This window comes from Schistocerca serialis, chromosome 5, assembly GCF_023864345.2.
Source record: "Schistocerca serialis cubense isolate TAMUIC-IGC-003099 chromosome 5, iqSchSeri2.2, whole genome shotgun sequence".
Taxonomy (NCBI): Eukaryota; Metazoa; Arthropoda; class Insecta; order Orthoptera; family Acrididae; genus Schistocerca; species Schistocerca serialis.
Window position 1 is genome coordinate 470,454,178 of NC_064642.1, and position 18,220 is coordinate 470,472,397.

The 18,220-nt window shown below is 42.7% G+C and overlaps 1 protein-coding gene across 5 annotated transcripts in view; it reads left to right on the plus strand.

Annotated features, from left to right (window-relative positions):
* The window catches only part of LOC126481363 (uncharacterized transporter slc-17.2-like), a 643,476-nt gene that overhangs the window by 613,029 nt on the left and 12,227 nt on the right, over positions 1-18,220 (plus strand). For 4 of the 5 annotated variants that reach the window (XM_050105066.1, XM_050105065.1, XM_050105067.1 and 1 more), the window contains exon 9: positions 10,102-10,234. The exons of the other annotated variant lie outside the window; for it this stretch is intronic. In XM_050105066.1, coding sequence (XP_049961023.1) covers positions 10,102-10,234 — 133 coding nt within the window. The remainder of the gene's footprint in view (positions 1-10,101; positions 10,235-18,220) is intronic. 5 annotated transcript variants of the gene reach the window in all.

Consider the following 18,220-nt stretch of genomic DNA (forward strand, 5'->3'; position numbering starts at 1 on the left):
TCAGGTCGGATTGAGGGAGGACATAGAAGCAATTCAGAGGCCGGATGCTAGATTCGTTACTGGTAGGTATGATCATCACGCGAGTGTTACGGAAATGCTTCAGTAACTCGGGTGGGAGTCTCTGGAGGAAAGGAGACGTTCTTTTCGTGAATCGCTACTGAGGAAATTTAGAGAACCAGCATTTGAGGCTGACTGCAGTACAATTTTACTGCCGCCAACTTATATTTCGCGGAAAGACCACAAAGATAAGATAAGAGAGATTAGGGCTCGTACAGAGGCATATAGGCAGTCATTTTTCCCTCGTTCTGTTTGGGAGTGGAACAGGGAGAGAAGATGCTAGTTGTGGTACGAGGTAACGAGGTACCCTCCGCCTCGCACAGTATGGTGGATTGCGCAGTATGTATAAAAAAAAAAGAGCAGCAGCGTTTCGTAGAGTTGTCAGTGCTAACAGACAAGCAACACTGCGTGAAATAACCGCATAAAACAATGTGGGACGTACGATAAACGTATCCGTAAGGGCATTGAGACGAAATATTGCGTTAACGGACTATGGCAGCAGACGAATGACGCGACTGCTTTTGCTAACAGCACGACATCACCTGCAGCGCCTCTCCTGAGCTCGTGACCATGTGGGTTGGATCCTATACGGCTGGAACACCGTGACCTGGTCAGATGTGTCAGCTACTAAGAGCTGATGGCAGCAAATTCTGCTGCGAATCCGATATGGACCTGCGTATAGAAGTTCAAATTTACTGCACTTACCTTTTAATTTACTGGATAAATAGTGTGTACGTACTAATATTTTCTGTCCAACGTGAAAGTCGCGGCGTGTACAAACTTGTTTTTGCTGTCTTCTCCGGCGCTCTGCGGCACGTTTGATGTTGTTCAGCGCAATGTCAATTATTTCATGGTGTCGTAGGCGACGACATTTAGGGAAGTTTACTAATTCTTTAATTTTGTTTGGTGGTTCCACGTTTTTCAATATAACAGACGGAGATAGCATAGTGGATTCATTTGGAATGGAATTAATTACATCTTGGAATGAGAGTATGTGTGTATCCCAATCAATATGTCTTTTGTGGCAGTATATTCGGCACAGCTTACCAATTTCTTTCATTAACCGTTCACAAGGGTTCGAAGAAGCATGGTACTTGGATATATAAATCGGAGAAATGTTTCTAGCTCGTAACATGCGTGTCCATATGCCAGAACGAAATTGAGATCCATTGTCAGAAATTACTCTCATCACATGCCCTACATGAAATAGAAAATGTTTTACAAATGCTTTCGAAACAGTTTTAGCAGTAGCTTTGCGTAATGGAGTGAAAGTAACAAATTTTGAAGTGAGCTCAACAGCGACAAAGATGTAGCAAAAACCTCTGTTAGTTTTCGGAATCGGACCAAAAATGTCTACAGCGGCCATATGTCTTAATTTAACAGGTACAATGGGATATAAAGGAGGAATATGTGAAGTGGTGTTTGATTTAGCTTTCTGGCAAATTTTACAAGACGCTAAAACTCGTCGTATACGTTTCTCCATGTTGGTAAAATAACAGTTCTGTCTCAGTATAAGAAAACATTTTCTTGCTCCGTAATGTGCGTAACTTAAATGAGTGTACCAGATTAATTTGTTAACCAGTTCGTCAGGAATGCATAATAACCAATTGTTGCTGTCAGGATGAGAGCGGCGAAACAGAATGTCATTGCGTACAGTGTAATGGTTTCTAATCGTAACATTATTCTTATCTTGCCAAAGGTGTTTAATTTCTTTCCACACATTGTCTTTATTTTGCTCTTGTGCTATGTCCTGTAATGACGATGAAATAAAGTTTTCAGATGCAACTTTCTGAATGTACATGACACTGAAATTTGTTTTGCAGAAGTTGGTTGCTACGTCTTGCTGATTGTTGCTGAGAGAACGCGATAGTGCGTCTGCTATAACATTTTGTGTGCCGGGAATGTGAACTATTGTAAAATTAAATTCCTGTAAATAAAGTTTCCATCTGCTTAATCTGTCGTGAGTGAATTTGGCCGAAAGTAAAAATTGTATCGCTCTGTGGTCTGTGTAAACGGTGGTATGTCTGCCATAAAGAAAGTGCCGAAATCTCGTAAAAGCCCATACAACACATAGTGTTTCCAGTTCTGTAACGGAATAATTTCGTTCAGCAGGTGACAGAATGCGGCTTGCAAATGCGATGTTTTTAATTACTGTAGAGCCATCTTCTTCAATTTCCTGGAAAATATGTACGCCTAAAGCGGTGTTGGAACTGTCGGTGGCAATGGAAAAATTTCTGGTAAGGTCTTGGTGCGATAAAAGTGGTGCATTCAACAAAGCATGCTTCAGGTTCATGAACTCAGAATGTGCTTGCTTATCCCAAGACCAAATACTGTTTTTACCTTTTAATTGGCATAATCTGGGTGTGTCTAAAGCAGAGTGATGAATAAATTTACGAAAAAAATTAATTAAACCCAAAAAACTGCGTAATTGCTTCTTCGTCGTAGGAATAGTAATGTCACGTAGAGCTTGAAGTTTTTCCGGATCAGGTGCAATCCCTTCTGCTGAAATTACGTGTCCCAGAAATTTTATGGAAGTTTTGCCAAAGTGCGATTTACTAAGATTAACTGTAAGTCCTTGTGCACGAAAAGTTTGTAACAGTTGTTCAAGAATCAGATTGTGTTCAGACCAGTTAGCTTCTGCGATAAGAATGTCGTCTACATACGTCGTAATTCTGTCCTTAATGCAAACGTGTCGGATGGCGTCAAAATTAATAACATTTTCGTGAAGAAGATTCTGCGTGTCAAAATTATTGCTTACGTTACTGGAATATGAAACCTGTACTGTGTCTGGTCAAATTCTGTCGTACGTGCTATTATTTACGGGAGGATGCTGAGGCATTTCGACTATTTGAACTGCTCTGTTATTTCTTATTGACTTGTTACGCTATAGATGACACCTATTGTCTGTTTCATTCGTGATAATATGTTGTTGCTGATGTTCTTGCTGCTGAAAAGATCGACTGTTATTAAATGTACGCTGAAAATTGTGCTCATTAATTTTACGTCTGTCGTGATAGTCATTCCTATACGGTGCATTGCGATACGAGTTGAAATAGTGTGTTGTCTGTACGTAGTTATTTCTTTGCTGCCATGCGTTACTATTTGTTGGAGCTGGGACTATACGTGCACGCGGCGAAACATTAAAGTTTGGTTGACCTTGTAGACTGCATTGTTGGTTAGGTATGCTAAGCGGCTGACTTTCATGCTATTGTGGTGAAAAACATCTATTGTTACCAAAAAATGCGTTTGCTGTTAATTTTACACATACTGATGATTACGATTTTATCTGTTATTAATATTACGCTGGTTCTGGAGTGCCTAAAGAATGTTGTCACTTTCAGTAAAAATTTGTCACATCGGGTTTTCATTACAAATTCTTAATCCTAGATAGAGCAATAGTTAAAGAGCAGTTTTGATAGTTATAAAGGATAGTAGAAGAGAAGGCAGCAGTGCAGAAAACTAAAGATGAAACAGCACTACTACAGCTCGGGGCCCTATGCTCGCTACGGCACATATTCATTAAAGCGTAATGAATCCCCTGAGGTCAATTACGCACTGCAAATAAATTTTGACTTTTGCTTTACAGGCAATTTTCTTACAAATGCAAATTGCTTATAATTAACTTTCTCGTCACTGAATTTGATAACACGTTCTGGTTTGTGTGTGAATCTGTTCGTCTGTGTCATTTCGGATTTCAAGTTGCGTAGCTTTTCAGATTTTAAGTCACGTGGTTGCTGTAAATTGCTCAAATTATACGCGCTGCGTAAGTCTGACAAATGTTCGCAAAGTGGCGTCTGCTGTGTTGAGTTATTAACTGAAATATTTTTCATTTCTGTTACTTCTTGTTGTAAACTCGATAACTTTCTACGCAACGTGTTATTAGACGAATCGATCTCATTAATTGTCTGCTGTAAATTTTGAAATTCAGGTGTTTGATTAAATGAAACCGGTGAAGTATCGTCTGATTTGTTATCATTATTACTTTCAATAGCATCAATACGACTGGCTAATTCATCATATTTTTCAGTCAGTATTTTTGCCTGATCATCGGTTTTAGAATCGGACGCATTAATCTGTCTTTGCAACTTACGTGTAGTTTCGCTCAGTTTTTTAACATCAGCTTTGATGACATCGCAATCCTGTGTTAGTTCTAATTGTTCGAATCTGTCTGTCACTGTTTGAATGTTTACTGTGTGTGTATCTGTTTTTGATTTAAGATCAGAAATTTCATCACGTAATTCCGCGTTCAACTGTTCTATGGTATTAATTTTGTCGGACACTGTAGTAATATTATTGTCTACATACGTCTTCGCTTTCGCGAACATTTTACGTTTGTCTTCTTGTCTTTGAGCAGTGATTGTTTCCATGACTTGACGTTTGACTTTATTTTGATCCTGAATAAATTTGCGGAAACGCGTATCACTGTTTTGTATGTGAAGATTGAAGCGCTCGTCAATCTGAGTGTTCTGCTGTTCGAATTTCGCGTCTATCTTTGCGTCCATTGTGCGCGAAAGTTCTACCGTCACTGCTTTAAACTCGTTCCGTAATTGTGTAGCTTTTTCAGAGCATTGTTTAGCGACTCCGCTAATTTCGTCTCTGAGTGTTTCTGTTGCGGCTGTTTGCATTTCCCTTGATTCCTGAGCAACAGACCTAATTTCTTCGCTACTTTTTTTGAACAAGCCTCAATTTCCATGCGCAACTGTTCCTTAGTGTCATGGCACTGCGCGGCAACGGCTCTAATTTGTTCACTAAGCTGTCTGGAATTGTCGTCTAATTTTTCATTTAACTGTCTGGAATTGTCGTCTAATTTTTCATTTAACTGTCTGGAATTGTCGTCTAATTTTTCATTTAACTGTCTGGAATTGTCGTCTAATTTTTCATTTAACTGTCTGGAATTGTCGTCTAATTTTTCATTAAGCTGTTCGTTCTGTTCCCTAAGTTGTTTAAAATCTTCACTTTGTTTTTCATTCTGTTGTTTGACCTGTTCACTAAGTTTGTCTTGTTTTTCGTTCTGTTCGTTCCTAAACTGTAGCATTATTGCCATAAATTGATCCAAAGTAACATTACCTACTCCATTATCTGTGCTGTTTGATTGTGTACCCGGAATTGTCGCGCTTTGTGTGACCATTTGGTCATTCTGCAATTTACAAAAAGGATTATCAGTCGGACGTACACTGTCACTCACTATTTCGGAATTAAATAAATCCATCGTACTTTGTGTATCCTGATCATTTTCATTAAACAAATTTGTCTGTACGTTACTTGAATTTTCCAAATCGGGTGTGTTAAGCTGGGCAGCGCTCATTACAATGGAGCGTCCCGCGTCATCAATTGTCGTCAAATTAACAGAAGAGACAATTGAGTTCGTTTGTTCATCATTAAGATAAAAGTCATCATTAGTGGTTGGAATGCACTGATTGTTGGTGAACGCAGGATTGTCATCATTGCACTGCGTGTCACAAGTCCTATCGGTAAAGTTGTTTGAGTCGGTAAATTCATTCATAATGCTTCGCGATACACTATTCACAGTCTTTCGCGGCATTTTTGCAATAGTCACAATTATTCACAAAACAAATAAGCACAATGCAAAAACAACACACGAAAACAACAGAGCAACGAATTGCCGTTGACCTGTAGATGGAAAGTCACAAGATTAGTAAAAGCGTTGCGCCAAATTCTAATTATACTTAAGCAAATAAGAGCAGATATCTGACTGTTGTTCAAAAGATTCTCAACGAAATACGATCCTGGACTGGGTGTCGCCAAGTGTAACCTCCCCACCGAAATTTTAAAGACAATATTTAATAGAAATGGAGCCAAGAAGCAATATCGTCCCCACAGAAATATTTAAATAAAAAAATATAATAATAAATGGGAGCCGAGTGTAACATCCCGCAATGAAATCTACTGACAATGACAATTAAACAAAAATTAGCAATCTGACCCAAGTATAAGTTCCTCACAAAAAATGAAAGTCAATTCAGTGATAAGAAAATCTCAGTGATAATGATAATTCAATTAAACCAAAATATCGGTCTTTGGCCCTGTGCAAAAAAAATCAGAATTAATTTCTTACCTCATTGAAACTGCTTGTCAAATTTCTGCTCTTATTGTTGGCCACGGCTTGGAGGAACTGCATTGCAAATAATATTTTTTTTTTTTTAAAATTTAACTGAAACTTTTCTTTAAGGGAAATGGAAGGAAATCGTTGGTTCAATTAAATGCTTCTTTTGTTAAAAATATTGCTTTGAAATCAAAATTATTATTGGGGCACTTGTTGAAAATTAATTACAATAAATAAACTTTACATTATCTGATGATTACCTTAATTAACAATATACCTCATTCAGCATCTTGACCAGAATGCCATGTGGGCGCTCGCCGACTCCTCACACACACAACTGCACTCGACTGCTACTACCGACATACTGCACTGCTCACAGACTGCCGACTGACAGACTGCTCGCAACTGTACTGCACGACTACTACCGACCGACTACTGGACGCAACTGAACTGAGCTACTGCTATCGACAGACTGTACTGCACGACGACTACTAGCGTACTCTTCGCAACACTCGCGCGGTCAAGCGCAGACTACCCACGATAAATGGCTCTCTGGTCAAAGATTTTATCATGCCTCGCCATCGCTGCTACGTTACATACGTGTTTCAAGATGTTAAGTCCCATAGTGCTCAGAACCATTTGAACCATTTTGAACTTTCCAGGCATGACTCAAGTCCTGTCCTCACAGCTTCTTTAGCTGTGCAACTACCCCAGGCCTACCTTCCAAACTTCACAGTATTTCTGCATAAACTGGGGAGTAGAATTCCAGGAAGAAAGGGCATTGTGAAGAAATGACTTAGCTACAGCCTGGTAGACTGCTCCCACAAAGTATTTTTCACTCTGAATCGGATATGCGCTGTTTTGAAAGGTTCCAAGTCCGAGTCACGTCAAAATGTCTTTTGGGGTCTGGTGCACAGTTTCTGTCAGTCACGAAGTACGTTACAGTAGAACTTTGCTATTCTGTCCGCTACAGGACCGACAGCATGATCGGAAAACAAAAAAAGTCGGATTATCGGAGGTTCACTTTTATTGACCCATACAATAACAATACTAACTAACTAACTAAACTCCGCACGAACAGGCGATGAAGGCACAACGGTATCGACCAGCCGCCGTATCATCTCAGCCCACAGGCGTACCAGATTCGGATATGGAGCCGCGTGTGGTCAGCACAGCGCTCTCCCCTCCATATGTCAGTTTACGAGACCGTAGCCGCTACTTCTCAGTTAATATCTCCTCAGTTTGCCTCATAAGGGCTGAGTGCACCCTGTTAGCTAACAGCGCTTGGCGTACCGGATGGTCACCCAGCCCGACAGCGCTTAACTTCGATGATCTGACGCGGATCGGTGTTACCACTGCGGCAAGTCCGTTGACAAAATCACAATACGGTACAGTAAAATTTTAATTTTCAACTAGAATGCTATCTAAAAAGTTATTCCATGTTAAAACAGTAACGAAACGAAAATAAAACGTTGACACACAAGAAAATCTTATATTGAAGTGTAATGTAAAATAATTTATGTACTCTAAAATACGTCTTTATCGTACTGTAAGATATTGCTACTGTAAGTAAACGTTCAACAAGTGTACCTACATTATTACAGTAATGCAGTGACATACAACTGATTTACAATTAACTGTTTAAAACATGAGCTCGCATGGTAAAACAAATTCTGTTCGTAAGCAAGACGAAAAATATCTCTAATGAATTTTTCCTCAGCAACCAGCAGCCTTAATTTTGCCGCGACATACTGCCATTACCTATAAACAAAATGTCTTTTGGGGTAGATGAAGAGCTTCGTTCGATGCACTGAAAAGCTATATCAACTGCATTTTTACCATCTGTATGTGGTACTCGAGCCGTAGGTTCATTGTCTTCTTCGCCGTCATTATTCTCATTCTCATAGATTCTTCTACTTAGGGAATGTCAGCGACTTTTTCGTCCGTTAATTCTTCTTCCGTTGTGCCGTCAACATCATCTGTACTGAGCCACTCATTTACGTCACTGGGCTCAACGACGTGTTGTAACGTTTGCACCTGTTTCAAAATCGCTGGAGTGTCTACGTCTTGACTTTCGTCACCTGTTACATGGTCTGTTTCATCTTGATTCTCTTCCCTCGTTTCTTTTGGTGTTTCATCTTTAATTTCATTCGTCTTTGAGCACAGTTTATGCCAAGATATTTAAAGTGTTGATGCTGGTATTTGTTCCCAAACTCTGATATTTATATAAATCACATATTTTATATTTCTTAATTTCATCGCGTGAAATAAGCTGCTGACTTCTTGTGTCCTTTCTAAAATTGATCGAATGTATTTTCGACGATATCGTCTCTTCGACCACTCACTGACTTCCTGGTCAATGGGTTGGATTAGACACGTTACGTCGGCAGGAAGAAATAAAGCTTTTATTTCACCTTTTAAAGTTCACCTTCAGATGGATGAGATGTCACACTGTCAAGTATCAATATGGCGCGTTTGAGGTGTTTTTTTTCCTTTTAGATATTTTGTAACGCCAGAGACTAATTGGTCATACAATCTTTCCTGAAAGAGGCTGCATTCCATCCATGCTGACTTTTGGTTACGACAATATACAGGTAGTGATGCGCTATTAACGTTTTTGAGCGCCTTTGGTTTTTTTGCCTTTACGATCACAAACAATGGCATCTTGTGACTGCCATTAGCTGTACTACAGAGATCAATAGTAATTATGTCTTTGACAAGTTTTGTACCTGTTGCGGACTGGTTTTGTTCACGAAGAATTCTTTTAGGGAGCATTTTGTAGTTCAAGCCAGACATATCAATGTTGTACGCTTGATCTGGGATCAGGTTAAGCTCTTTATGTAGGTTCTCAACTTCTGAAAAAATTCAGTGGCAGCTGTTTCGCCGTCAGTAGACAGCTTCTCACCCTAAATAATTACATTTTGAATGGCATGGCATTTTTTCCACTCTGTTGGTCCTGGCGGAGGTTCGAGTCCTCCCTCGGGCATGGGTGTGTGTGTTTGTCCTTAGGATAATTTAGGTTAAGCAATGTGTAAGCTTAGGGACTGATGACCTTAGCAGTTAAGTCCCATAAGATTTCACACACATTTTTTTTCCATTAATGTGACAATTCTTCACTCTCTGTAAACTTTTCATTATCATGTAATTTTTCTTACAAAATCAGTGCCTTTTATTTTATAATTGGTCAGGACAACGAAGTTCCTTTTCTCCTCCCCTGCTCAAACCACATCCACAAAGCATTCTCTAGAATCTCACTTTTAGGCTTCTTCAAAGTCTTTCGTATTTCCAATCCTTCCACATCATCGATCGTCACTGCATGACTTTAAAGAGCTTACGTAGTTTTTGTCCAGTTTTTAACAGTTGTTATGCCAGGTACCACCTCAGTCGTTATATGCTTACGTGTAGTTGATGCCATAATTTGTTTTAGCACATTAATGTATGAGAAGAACACCGTTAATAATTTAGAAAACAAATGCGTACACAATAAACTTATAAATCGAGTAAGAAACACATTATTTCATTATAAACTCATCTAACTACCACTCCGATCAGTTATCAACTGCTTACTGACCAACATCGCGGACGATGAGTCATCGACAAGTGCTAACAAACAGCAGGAATGGGATGGTCGGTCCAAGAGGGGAGCATGCGAGATTACTGTAATGATTTTTCTCCCAACATAAAATGGGTTATTTAGAGTAAAACAGATAAGAGATGATGGTCATAAAGAAGAGTAGAAGGAGGAGAAGGAGTACTGTTGCGAATCCCACATCAGTGCGCTCTTTAGATGCTTCTGCCATGAACACACAGACTGTCCCTTTAAATTGTGTCCTTTACTATACTTATCTCAGGTTTCATGGGAGAAGTGTACACACGCATGACTTTGTTGTGTTCTACAGACAGACTAACTGGCAGGTATCGTGCGTCAGTCTGCAGAACGTGCAGAGCTGGCGTTCACTCGCTCACTGTCTTGCTTTCAGAACGGCATGCTGTCTGCGTTGCCGTACCTGGGAGTGCTGGTGGTGCGCATAATCGTCTCGCTGACGTTCACCGGCTGCCAGAAGAGGACGGGGCTCAGCCTCACCAACCTGAGGAAGCTCAACCACACCGTCGGTACGTCGCTACCCCGTAGACTCCCTGATCTCTAGCAGGCAGCGCTCTGCGGCTGCCAAATCTAGGCTGTAAATCTAGGACTGTAAAAATGGTTGTTAAATTTTGTACCGTATGTATTCGGTATTGTTGAGAGGCGAACAAGTTACAAAGTATTCATTACACGTAGCCGTTACACATAAGAACCTGTTTGATTCCGAATCACGCTGTGCGTATAACGTCGCTCGTTAACTTGCCATTGGAGTGGAATCTCTTTCGTGAACAGACTTTTCTCTTTTACTTACTGAAGAACATCGTTACAACAAGAGTGGATTCAAATACAACTTTCTGTCGCCCCCACTTTTAATATGCCACATTTGTGTGATTTTAATTTTATATGTATAGTACATAACACACACACACACACACACACACACACACACACACACACACACACACACACAGAAACACACACACACACATGTACGACTGCCTAACATCGTGTAGGGCCCTGCGGAGAACGCAGAAGTACCGTAACGCGACCTGATATAGACTCGACTAATGTATGAAGTACTTTTCAATGTCAATAAACTTTACCAACAGCCGTACACAATTGCTTCATACGAAGACGCGACAGCAACGTCGCGTCTTCGTATGAAGAAATTGTGTAACGATTGTAATTCACGATATCCAGTGATTTATGTCACTATACGACATGTTCGTTTATTTGGATAGAATCGTATGGGGCCTGAAGATGGAAACATGAAATGCCGAAACTAGTTGCTTTCAGAACAAAATAAAATATCTTAAAGTATACGGCTGTCGGTGAACTTGATTGACATTAAAATTACTTACCAGCCGATGTCCCCTGGTCATGATGCACCAACAGAGACTGACGAGTAATAATGGCGACAAATTGTCTCCTTTTCTAACTCCTTATATAATTTGAGACTTGAAGGCTTTCCAGGAAAATTAGCTTTGTATTTTGTGTCTGTAAGGTTTTGTTTAGTTATTTAAAGGGTTATCGTTTCTATTGCAAATTCTTTCCAGGTTTTTAGAAGAGAGTTGCTGTCTATCAGACATTAGCCATGTTTTAATATAACGATAATAATTTGTTTATCATAAAATATATAAATATTTTAATATAATAATAGTAATTTGTTTACACCGATGAGTTGTGCACTTCATTAGCATACCGTCCAAGCAATTGCAATTCAGAGAAATTTTGCTTTTAGGATGCATCATCCGAAAATTTGAGATGTAAATGTGTTACGCAATTAATTTAAAAATTGCAATAGCCACAAAGCCTCAGGTCTCTGATAGCGCACTAATTTACACGATGTAAAATCGGAAATCACTCAATTTTCAATATTTCGCATTGTACTACGATTGTGGACATTGGTCCACAAACTATTGTTGTACAAGCTTATAAATGAGGGACATGCTGTTTTTTTTTTTTCAGTCGTTTCCACATACGTTCGGGAAATCGGTGTTTCTGATTTATTTGTCTCCTTAGTGGAGGGTCTTCCTCTTCTGTTTTCCTACTTAACTTCGTTCAGCTTGCCTGTTCTACCTATGGTTTCAGAAACTTGCCAACGAGCGCATTTCCTGACTGGAATCTTATAGGTCGTCACAAATCCGTCAGCATGAGCAAGTAACTGAAGAAACTCTAAAAGACTACTACATTAAATACAGCCTGGGTCAATACGTCTGTTCTGGCGTCATTGCTAACAGCTGAAATTGCAAGAGTTGAACTCGTTGTATGAAAATAACTGCCGACTGAATCGCCACTTCAGTGCCTCACGTACGCAACTACAGGGTCACATGACTGCGTGCAACGGAAAGGCACGGTGATGTACACTCATGCTCATAAATCAAGGATAATTGCAGAATGTGGTGCCACACAACGTGGCACTACACAAAACTGGCGCTAATAGCATAGGCACATAGGGAACTCACACGAAACGGATCTGTAAGTCCACGGCATTGGTGATAAGTTGAGAAAACCGTCCCGAAACACATGTGCTACAAACGCCACTGTTTCCTGCGCATGTACCCCGACATCAATATGGGATATGATCACCATGCACACGTACACATACCGCACAACGGGTTGGTATACTCTGGATCAGGTGGTCGAGCACCAGTGCCTGTCGGAGCTGCTGAAGTGTCCTAGGGGTTTGAAGACGTGCAGCGATACGTCGTCCGAGAGCATCCCAGACGTGCTCGATGGGGTTTAAGTCTGGAGAACAGGCAGCCACTCCATTCCCCTGATATCTTCTGTTTCAAGATACTCCTCCACGATGGCAGCTTGGTGGGACCCACTTCACCCCTGAAAAGGCGGACATACTGGTCCAAAATGACGTCCCGATACACCTGACCTGCTACAGTTCCTCTGTCAAAGACATATAGGGGTGTACGTGCACCAATCATAATCCCACTTCACACCATCAAACCACGACCTCCATACAGGTCCCTTTCAAGGGCATTAAGGGGTTGGTATCTGGTTCCTGGTTCACGCCACATGAAAACCTGGCGAAACTCACTGTTCAGACTATAGCTGGACTCGTCCGTGTACATAACCTAGGACCACAGTTCCAATGATCACGTACTGTGTTCTTGATACCAGGCCTCACGGGTTCTCCTGTGACCAGGGGTCAGTGGAATGCACCTTGGAGGTCTCCAGGCGAATAAAACATGTCTGTTCAATAGTCTGTAGAATGTTTGTCTGGAGACAACTCTTCCAGTAGCAGCGGTAAGGTCCGGAGCAAGGCTACCTGTAGTACTCCGTCTGCGGGCACTGTTGGTGAGATATCGGTCTTCTTGTGGTGTTGTACACTGTGGACGTCCCGTACTGTAGCGCCTGGGCACGTTTCCTGTCTGCTGGAATCGTTGCCATAATCTTGAGATCACACTTTGTGGCACACGGCCGGCCTTTGTGACCGAGCGGTTCTAGGCACTTCAGTCCGGAACTGCGCTGTTGCTACGTTCGCAGGTTCGAATCCTGCCTCGGGCATTGATGTGTGTGATGCCCTTAGGTCAGTTAGGTTTAAGTAGTTCTAAGTCTAGGGGACAGATGACCTCAGATGTTAAGTCCCATAGTGCTTAGAGCCATTTGAACCATTTGTGGCACACGAAGGGTCCGTGCTACTACATGCTGTGTTTGGCCAGCCTCCAGTTGCCCTAGTATTCAACCCCTCATAACGTCGTCAATATGTGTTCTTTGAGCCATTTTCAACATACAGTCACCATTAGCATTTCTGAGAATGTCTGCTCACTTACTCGCTGCACCGTACTCTGACATGCACCAACACACCTGTGCGTATGTTGACTGCTGCCAGCGCCACCGTGCGACGACCGTAGGCCAAATGCACCGCATGGTCATACCCCGAGGTGATTGAATCCCGCAAACCACCCACCAGAGCTTTGTTTCACCATGTTGTATCAGCATTATCCTTAATTTATGAGCATGAGTTATTTCGCTGTACAAAACGTAAAGGTGAAAATGACTTTTGCATGATGTGTTACTGCCAGGAAACAAATCTTGATGAAATTTGGAGCTTACATAGAAAGAACTGCTACAGTACAGTACAATATAGTACAGTGCAGATGGCAACCGAAAGAAATACGCAATGACACAAACAGAAATGACAGTTTCATTCAGAGAAATTTATTACAGTACAGTCACCGTGATTTATGATGGGCCTTTGGACATACCAACAGGCCGGAAATGATTCTTAATTGGATGTTCAACCACAACGGAAGGCAATGGATGTCCTGCAACGTGATCCATTACTGGTCACATGGTTAGTAAGGAGTTATTGTGGTAGGGCGTTCCATTCCTGCGTAAGGCCTGGTTGACAATCTCTAGGTGGTCGTTGGTGGGTGTGGACGTGGTGCAACAAGACCCCTCAACGCACCCCCACGTGCTCGATGGGATTTAGGTCTGGGGGGATGGAGGGGGGGAGGGGTGAAGGGGCGTTTGCCGAATATCGTATAGTTGAAGAAGCTCCTCATCTGCTCTGTTCGATGCGGTCGCTCATTGTCGTGCCAAAAATGAATTCAGGGCCGAGTGCACCCTTGAAAAGACGGAAATGGGGAAAGGGTACAGTGTCATAATGACGTTCACCAGTGAGTATAGCGTGTTTAAAGATTTGGTGGTCAGTACATCCTTATAAAATTTGTCGGTGCGGTGCACGGTACACGGCCACATGCACCAACGACCTTCCAGCTGTCGTGGATGACACTGGTGGCGGAGTGGAACGACTTACCACAAGAACTCCTTGACAGCCTCTGAACGTTGCAGAGCATGCATTGTCGTCCGTGGTAATCACACACTTTATTAAGAACGATGTTCCAACTTTTACTGATGTAATGTCTAGCGCGTCATCAGGTATCACAGAGACTTCACTGTCTGTTCATCCTGACATGCAAGTGAAAGAAGACTTCAACGTAACTATTGTCTTTGGATAGCACTCTCATTCCTGTTCGTCTCCTTACGTTTTTGTTTCACTTAGCTTTTGTAATATACTGTAGCATTTCCTTCTATATATGATCCAAGTTCTATCTAGCTTTGTTACTTGGCAGTGACACATTATGTGAAAGCTGATTCCGGTGTTACGTTTTGCACTCCAGTGAACTCTGGTAAGCCAAAACATTATGACCACCTACTTTACAGATTCTTTGTGCGTCTTTGGAACGAAATATATCACTGATTCCGTGTATCAGCGATCCTATAGTTTGTTGGTAGGTTTGTGGATGTATGTGGTATTAGGTATCTATGACAGGTCTTGCAATTCGCGTAAATAACGGGTCGCTGATTTGCGCGCAGGTGGGTTCCACAGGATTTACATCAGGCACATTTTCTCATCGAGACATGAACATGAATTTATTTTAACCATCGTAGCACGGTTCTGGCTCTGGGACATGGGAAATTATACCGCTGAAAGATTATATCGCCGTCGGAGAAGGCATCAAGCATGAAGGGATGAAAGTGGTTCGCAGCTGTCAGTGTTTCTTCGATTACTAGCACAGTCCCATGGAAGGGCAGTTGAAGTCTCCCATACCATAACGCTGCTCCCACCAGCCTGTGTCCGCGTCGCGCTGCACCTCGATGATGGCGTTTGTGGAGACGACCATCGACCTAGAGTAGCAAAAATGTGATTCACCCGAAGAGGCGACACGTTTTCCTTGATCGAAGATTGAATCTCAGTGGTTCCGTGCCCACTCCAATCGTAATTACCAATGTCGTTGGGTCAGCATGTGAACACAGGGACGGTCTGCTTCGGAGCTCTATGTTCAACAATGTACCATGAGCAGTGTACTCCGAAGCTCCTGAGCGTGCACCAACATTGTGCTCTTTCGGCAGAGATGCCACAGATCACACTCTATCCTACCTTACAGAGCAGACAAGCCTCCGAAACCCACGTTCTGTGATTAGTCGTGGACGTCCAACCGTTAAGCGACTAGTGGCAGTTTCACTGTCCTTCTACCTCTTTCTGCAGATGCAAATGACAGTAGTAGCAAGTGAACATTCGACCTGTCTCCTCGTTTTGGAGATTCTCGTTCGCAGGCTCTGCGAAATAATAATCTGCCCTTGTCAATTTCACTTATCTCAAAGGATTTCCCCATTTGCAGCCCCTATCTTCGCTAGAGTGTTACCCTGTCCCTGTCTGCTCCGCTTACATTCTTTTGTTTCCGCGTGACGTGCCCGCAACGTCACCAGGCGGCATCCAACGTCGCGGTGGGCAGTGGTTACAATGGTTTGGCTGATCAGTGCATATTATTACGTCTTGCACAATATTAGATCGTAGAATAATTAGTTTACGCTCCTATGCGAGTCAGCAGGGTCCGCGTCTCCCGACTTGTACATGTTCACCGTCACAGCGGATCACGCAGTAAAATTGCGTCTTTTTTGCTGGTGCCTGAGCCCTGCTCGGCTCGTGTTCGTGCCGTTTATTGCTTGACATCTTGTCTTTACGGTATTGTCGCCTCGTTTCTTATTCGATTTACTGGCATCACTAAGTTGCTGGTTTGCTTGCCCGTGAGTGGTAGCAGCAGCGCTTTTCGATAAGTACACTGCCGTACTGTCACTGGAGCGACCGCTAGTATTTCCGGGTCGTCCTCTGTCGGAGTTCTGTTGGGACAGAGCGCCAGTGAGGTGCGGACAGCCAGTACTCGCCGACCGCTGGCGACACACATGAACTCTCCGACGGAAGGAGACTGGAGCGGGAGCGACCGTTCGTTGGTCGTTCGGTCGGTCGTCTCATTGGGCGACGTGTATTTGGTCTTTTGACCGTTTCTGGGCATTGTCAGTTGGTCATCTTGCCGGACGTGAGTCGGTTCCTTGTTGTGCGGAGATGTCGGGTGGCCAATGGGCAAGTGTTCCTCTGCGTGATTGGGTCCGAACCAGTGTGCCCGGGTCGCTGTGTCTCCGGGTTACGAACGGACATCAAGGGAGTCGGGATGGAGCTGCAGTGAGCTCCGGACAGCCATGACTCGCCCGACCGTTGACGACACACACAACTTGAGTGGGGACGACCTTAGTTGGTTGTTCGGTCAGTCGTCTCATCAGACCACGTGTATTTGGTCGCCGACCGCTTATGGAAACTCTGTGTGGTTCAAATGGCTCTGAGCACTATGGGTCTTAACGTCTTAGGTCATCAGTCCCCTAGAACTTAGAACTACTTAAACCTAACTAACCTAAGGACATCACACACATCCATGCCCGAGGCAGGATTCGAACTTGCGACCGTAGCAGTGGCGCGGTTCCGGACTGAGCGCCTAGAACCGCGAGACCACCGCGGCCGGCAAACTCTGTGTGTGTCGTCTTGTGATTTCTCCTTGTTGTCCCACAGTGATTGGTTTCAGGATTGTCGGAGTTCTTGGTGTCAGTGTTTATGTGGAACTGTGTGTAGCTTCTGCGATTTCCACTGAGCAGTTATGAATGCTGGCTACGTACTGGAGTAGGCAGTCGGTCGGTTGTGACAGAGCAGCGAGGAAGTCTCCCGGCGTGGGGTCAGGCTGGGACCGCTGGCGGGGTGCACATGCGGTCGGATTTGTGAGACACTAGCTGTGAGAGCTGCAAAGTTCGTCCCTCACCGAACCTGGATACTGGAGTGGAGTAATCAGTTAACTTGTTATGAAACCTCAACTGCTGTGACATGTCTTTGTTCATTGCCAGTTGTTGCTTCCTGGGCCGTTCCAGCAAGCAGCAACGTATGGTGCGCTGGAGTCGGCGAAATTTTGCAGCCGTCTTCCTGTATGGTGTTAAACTATCGAATTGATTGTAACTTATTAGTGAATTGCACCAGCGGTATCTTCTGCCTTGTGGCCGTTAATGTTCCGGTTACCTGCCCTTGTCGTTTGCAAAGTTTTCCGGCAGTGTGTTTTCTTTGCTGTCTTAACACTGTCTGGCATTACCTGTAGTTCGACAGCCTTGGTGTTGTTCATTTTTTTTTTTTTGAGTGATTATTGTGCGTTGACTGTATTTAGACGCCAATTGTCAAGACATAGTGCTGCTGGTGTCTTTGTCTTCGCTGATATTTTCAGTTGTTGTGCCGTTGGTCGGGTGGAAGGGAATCGATTAGGTTGTTGGTTGGTTCTTCAGCTGTGCCTAGGTCGGGTTGGCATACGATTATTTAGTATTATGCTTGGCTGTCTGTCTCACCTAAACTTGTGTCGGAGTTTCCTCCCCAGGCTGACCCCTGGAGCACTTCTGAGCAACATTGTTCTGTTGTTTTTAGATTGTGATTTTGTCTCAAGTACTGAGTGAGGCCTTCAGTCACCTATTAATTAAGTTTGTTTTAATTTTAAAGTAAGGCCTTAACCCGTTTTAAGTTAAAACTTTGAAGATTTTTGTTTTAACTAATTTCTTTAACAAGGGAAAAAGGGGAATTTTGCTCTATTGCAAATCTTTGTTATCGAGGCTTGAGTTGTTCTATTTTTAGTATGTGGCCCTCAGCTGAGCTTTTATGTCAAATATTTTTAAGATAAGGCCTTCAGCCATCT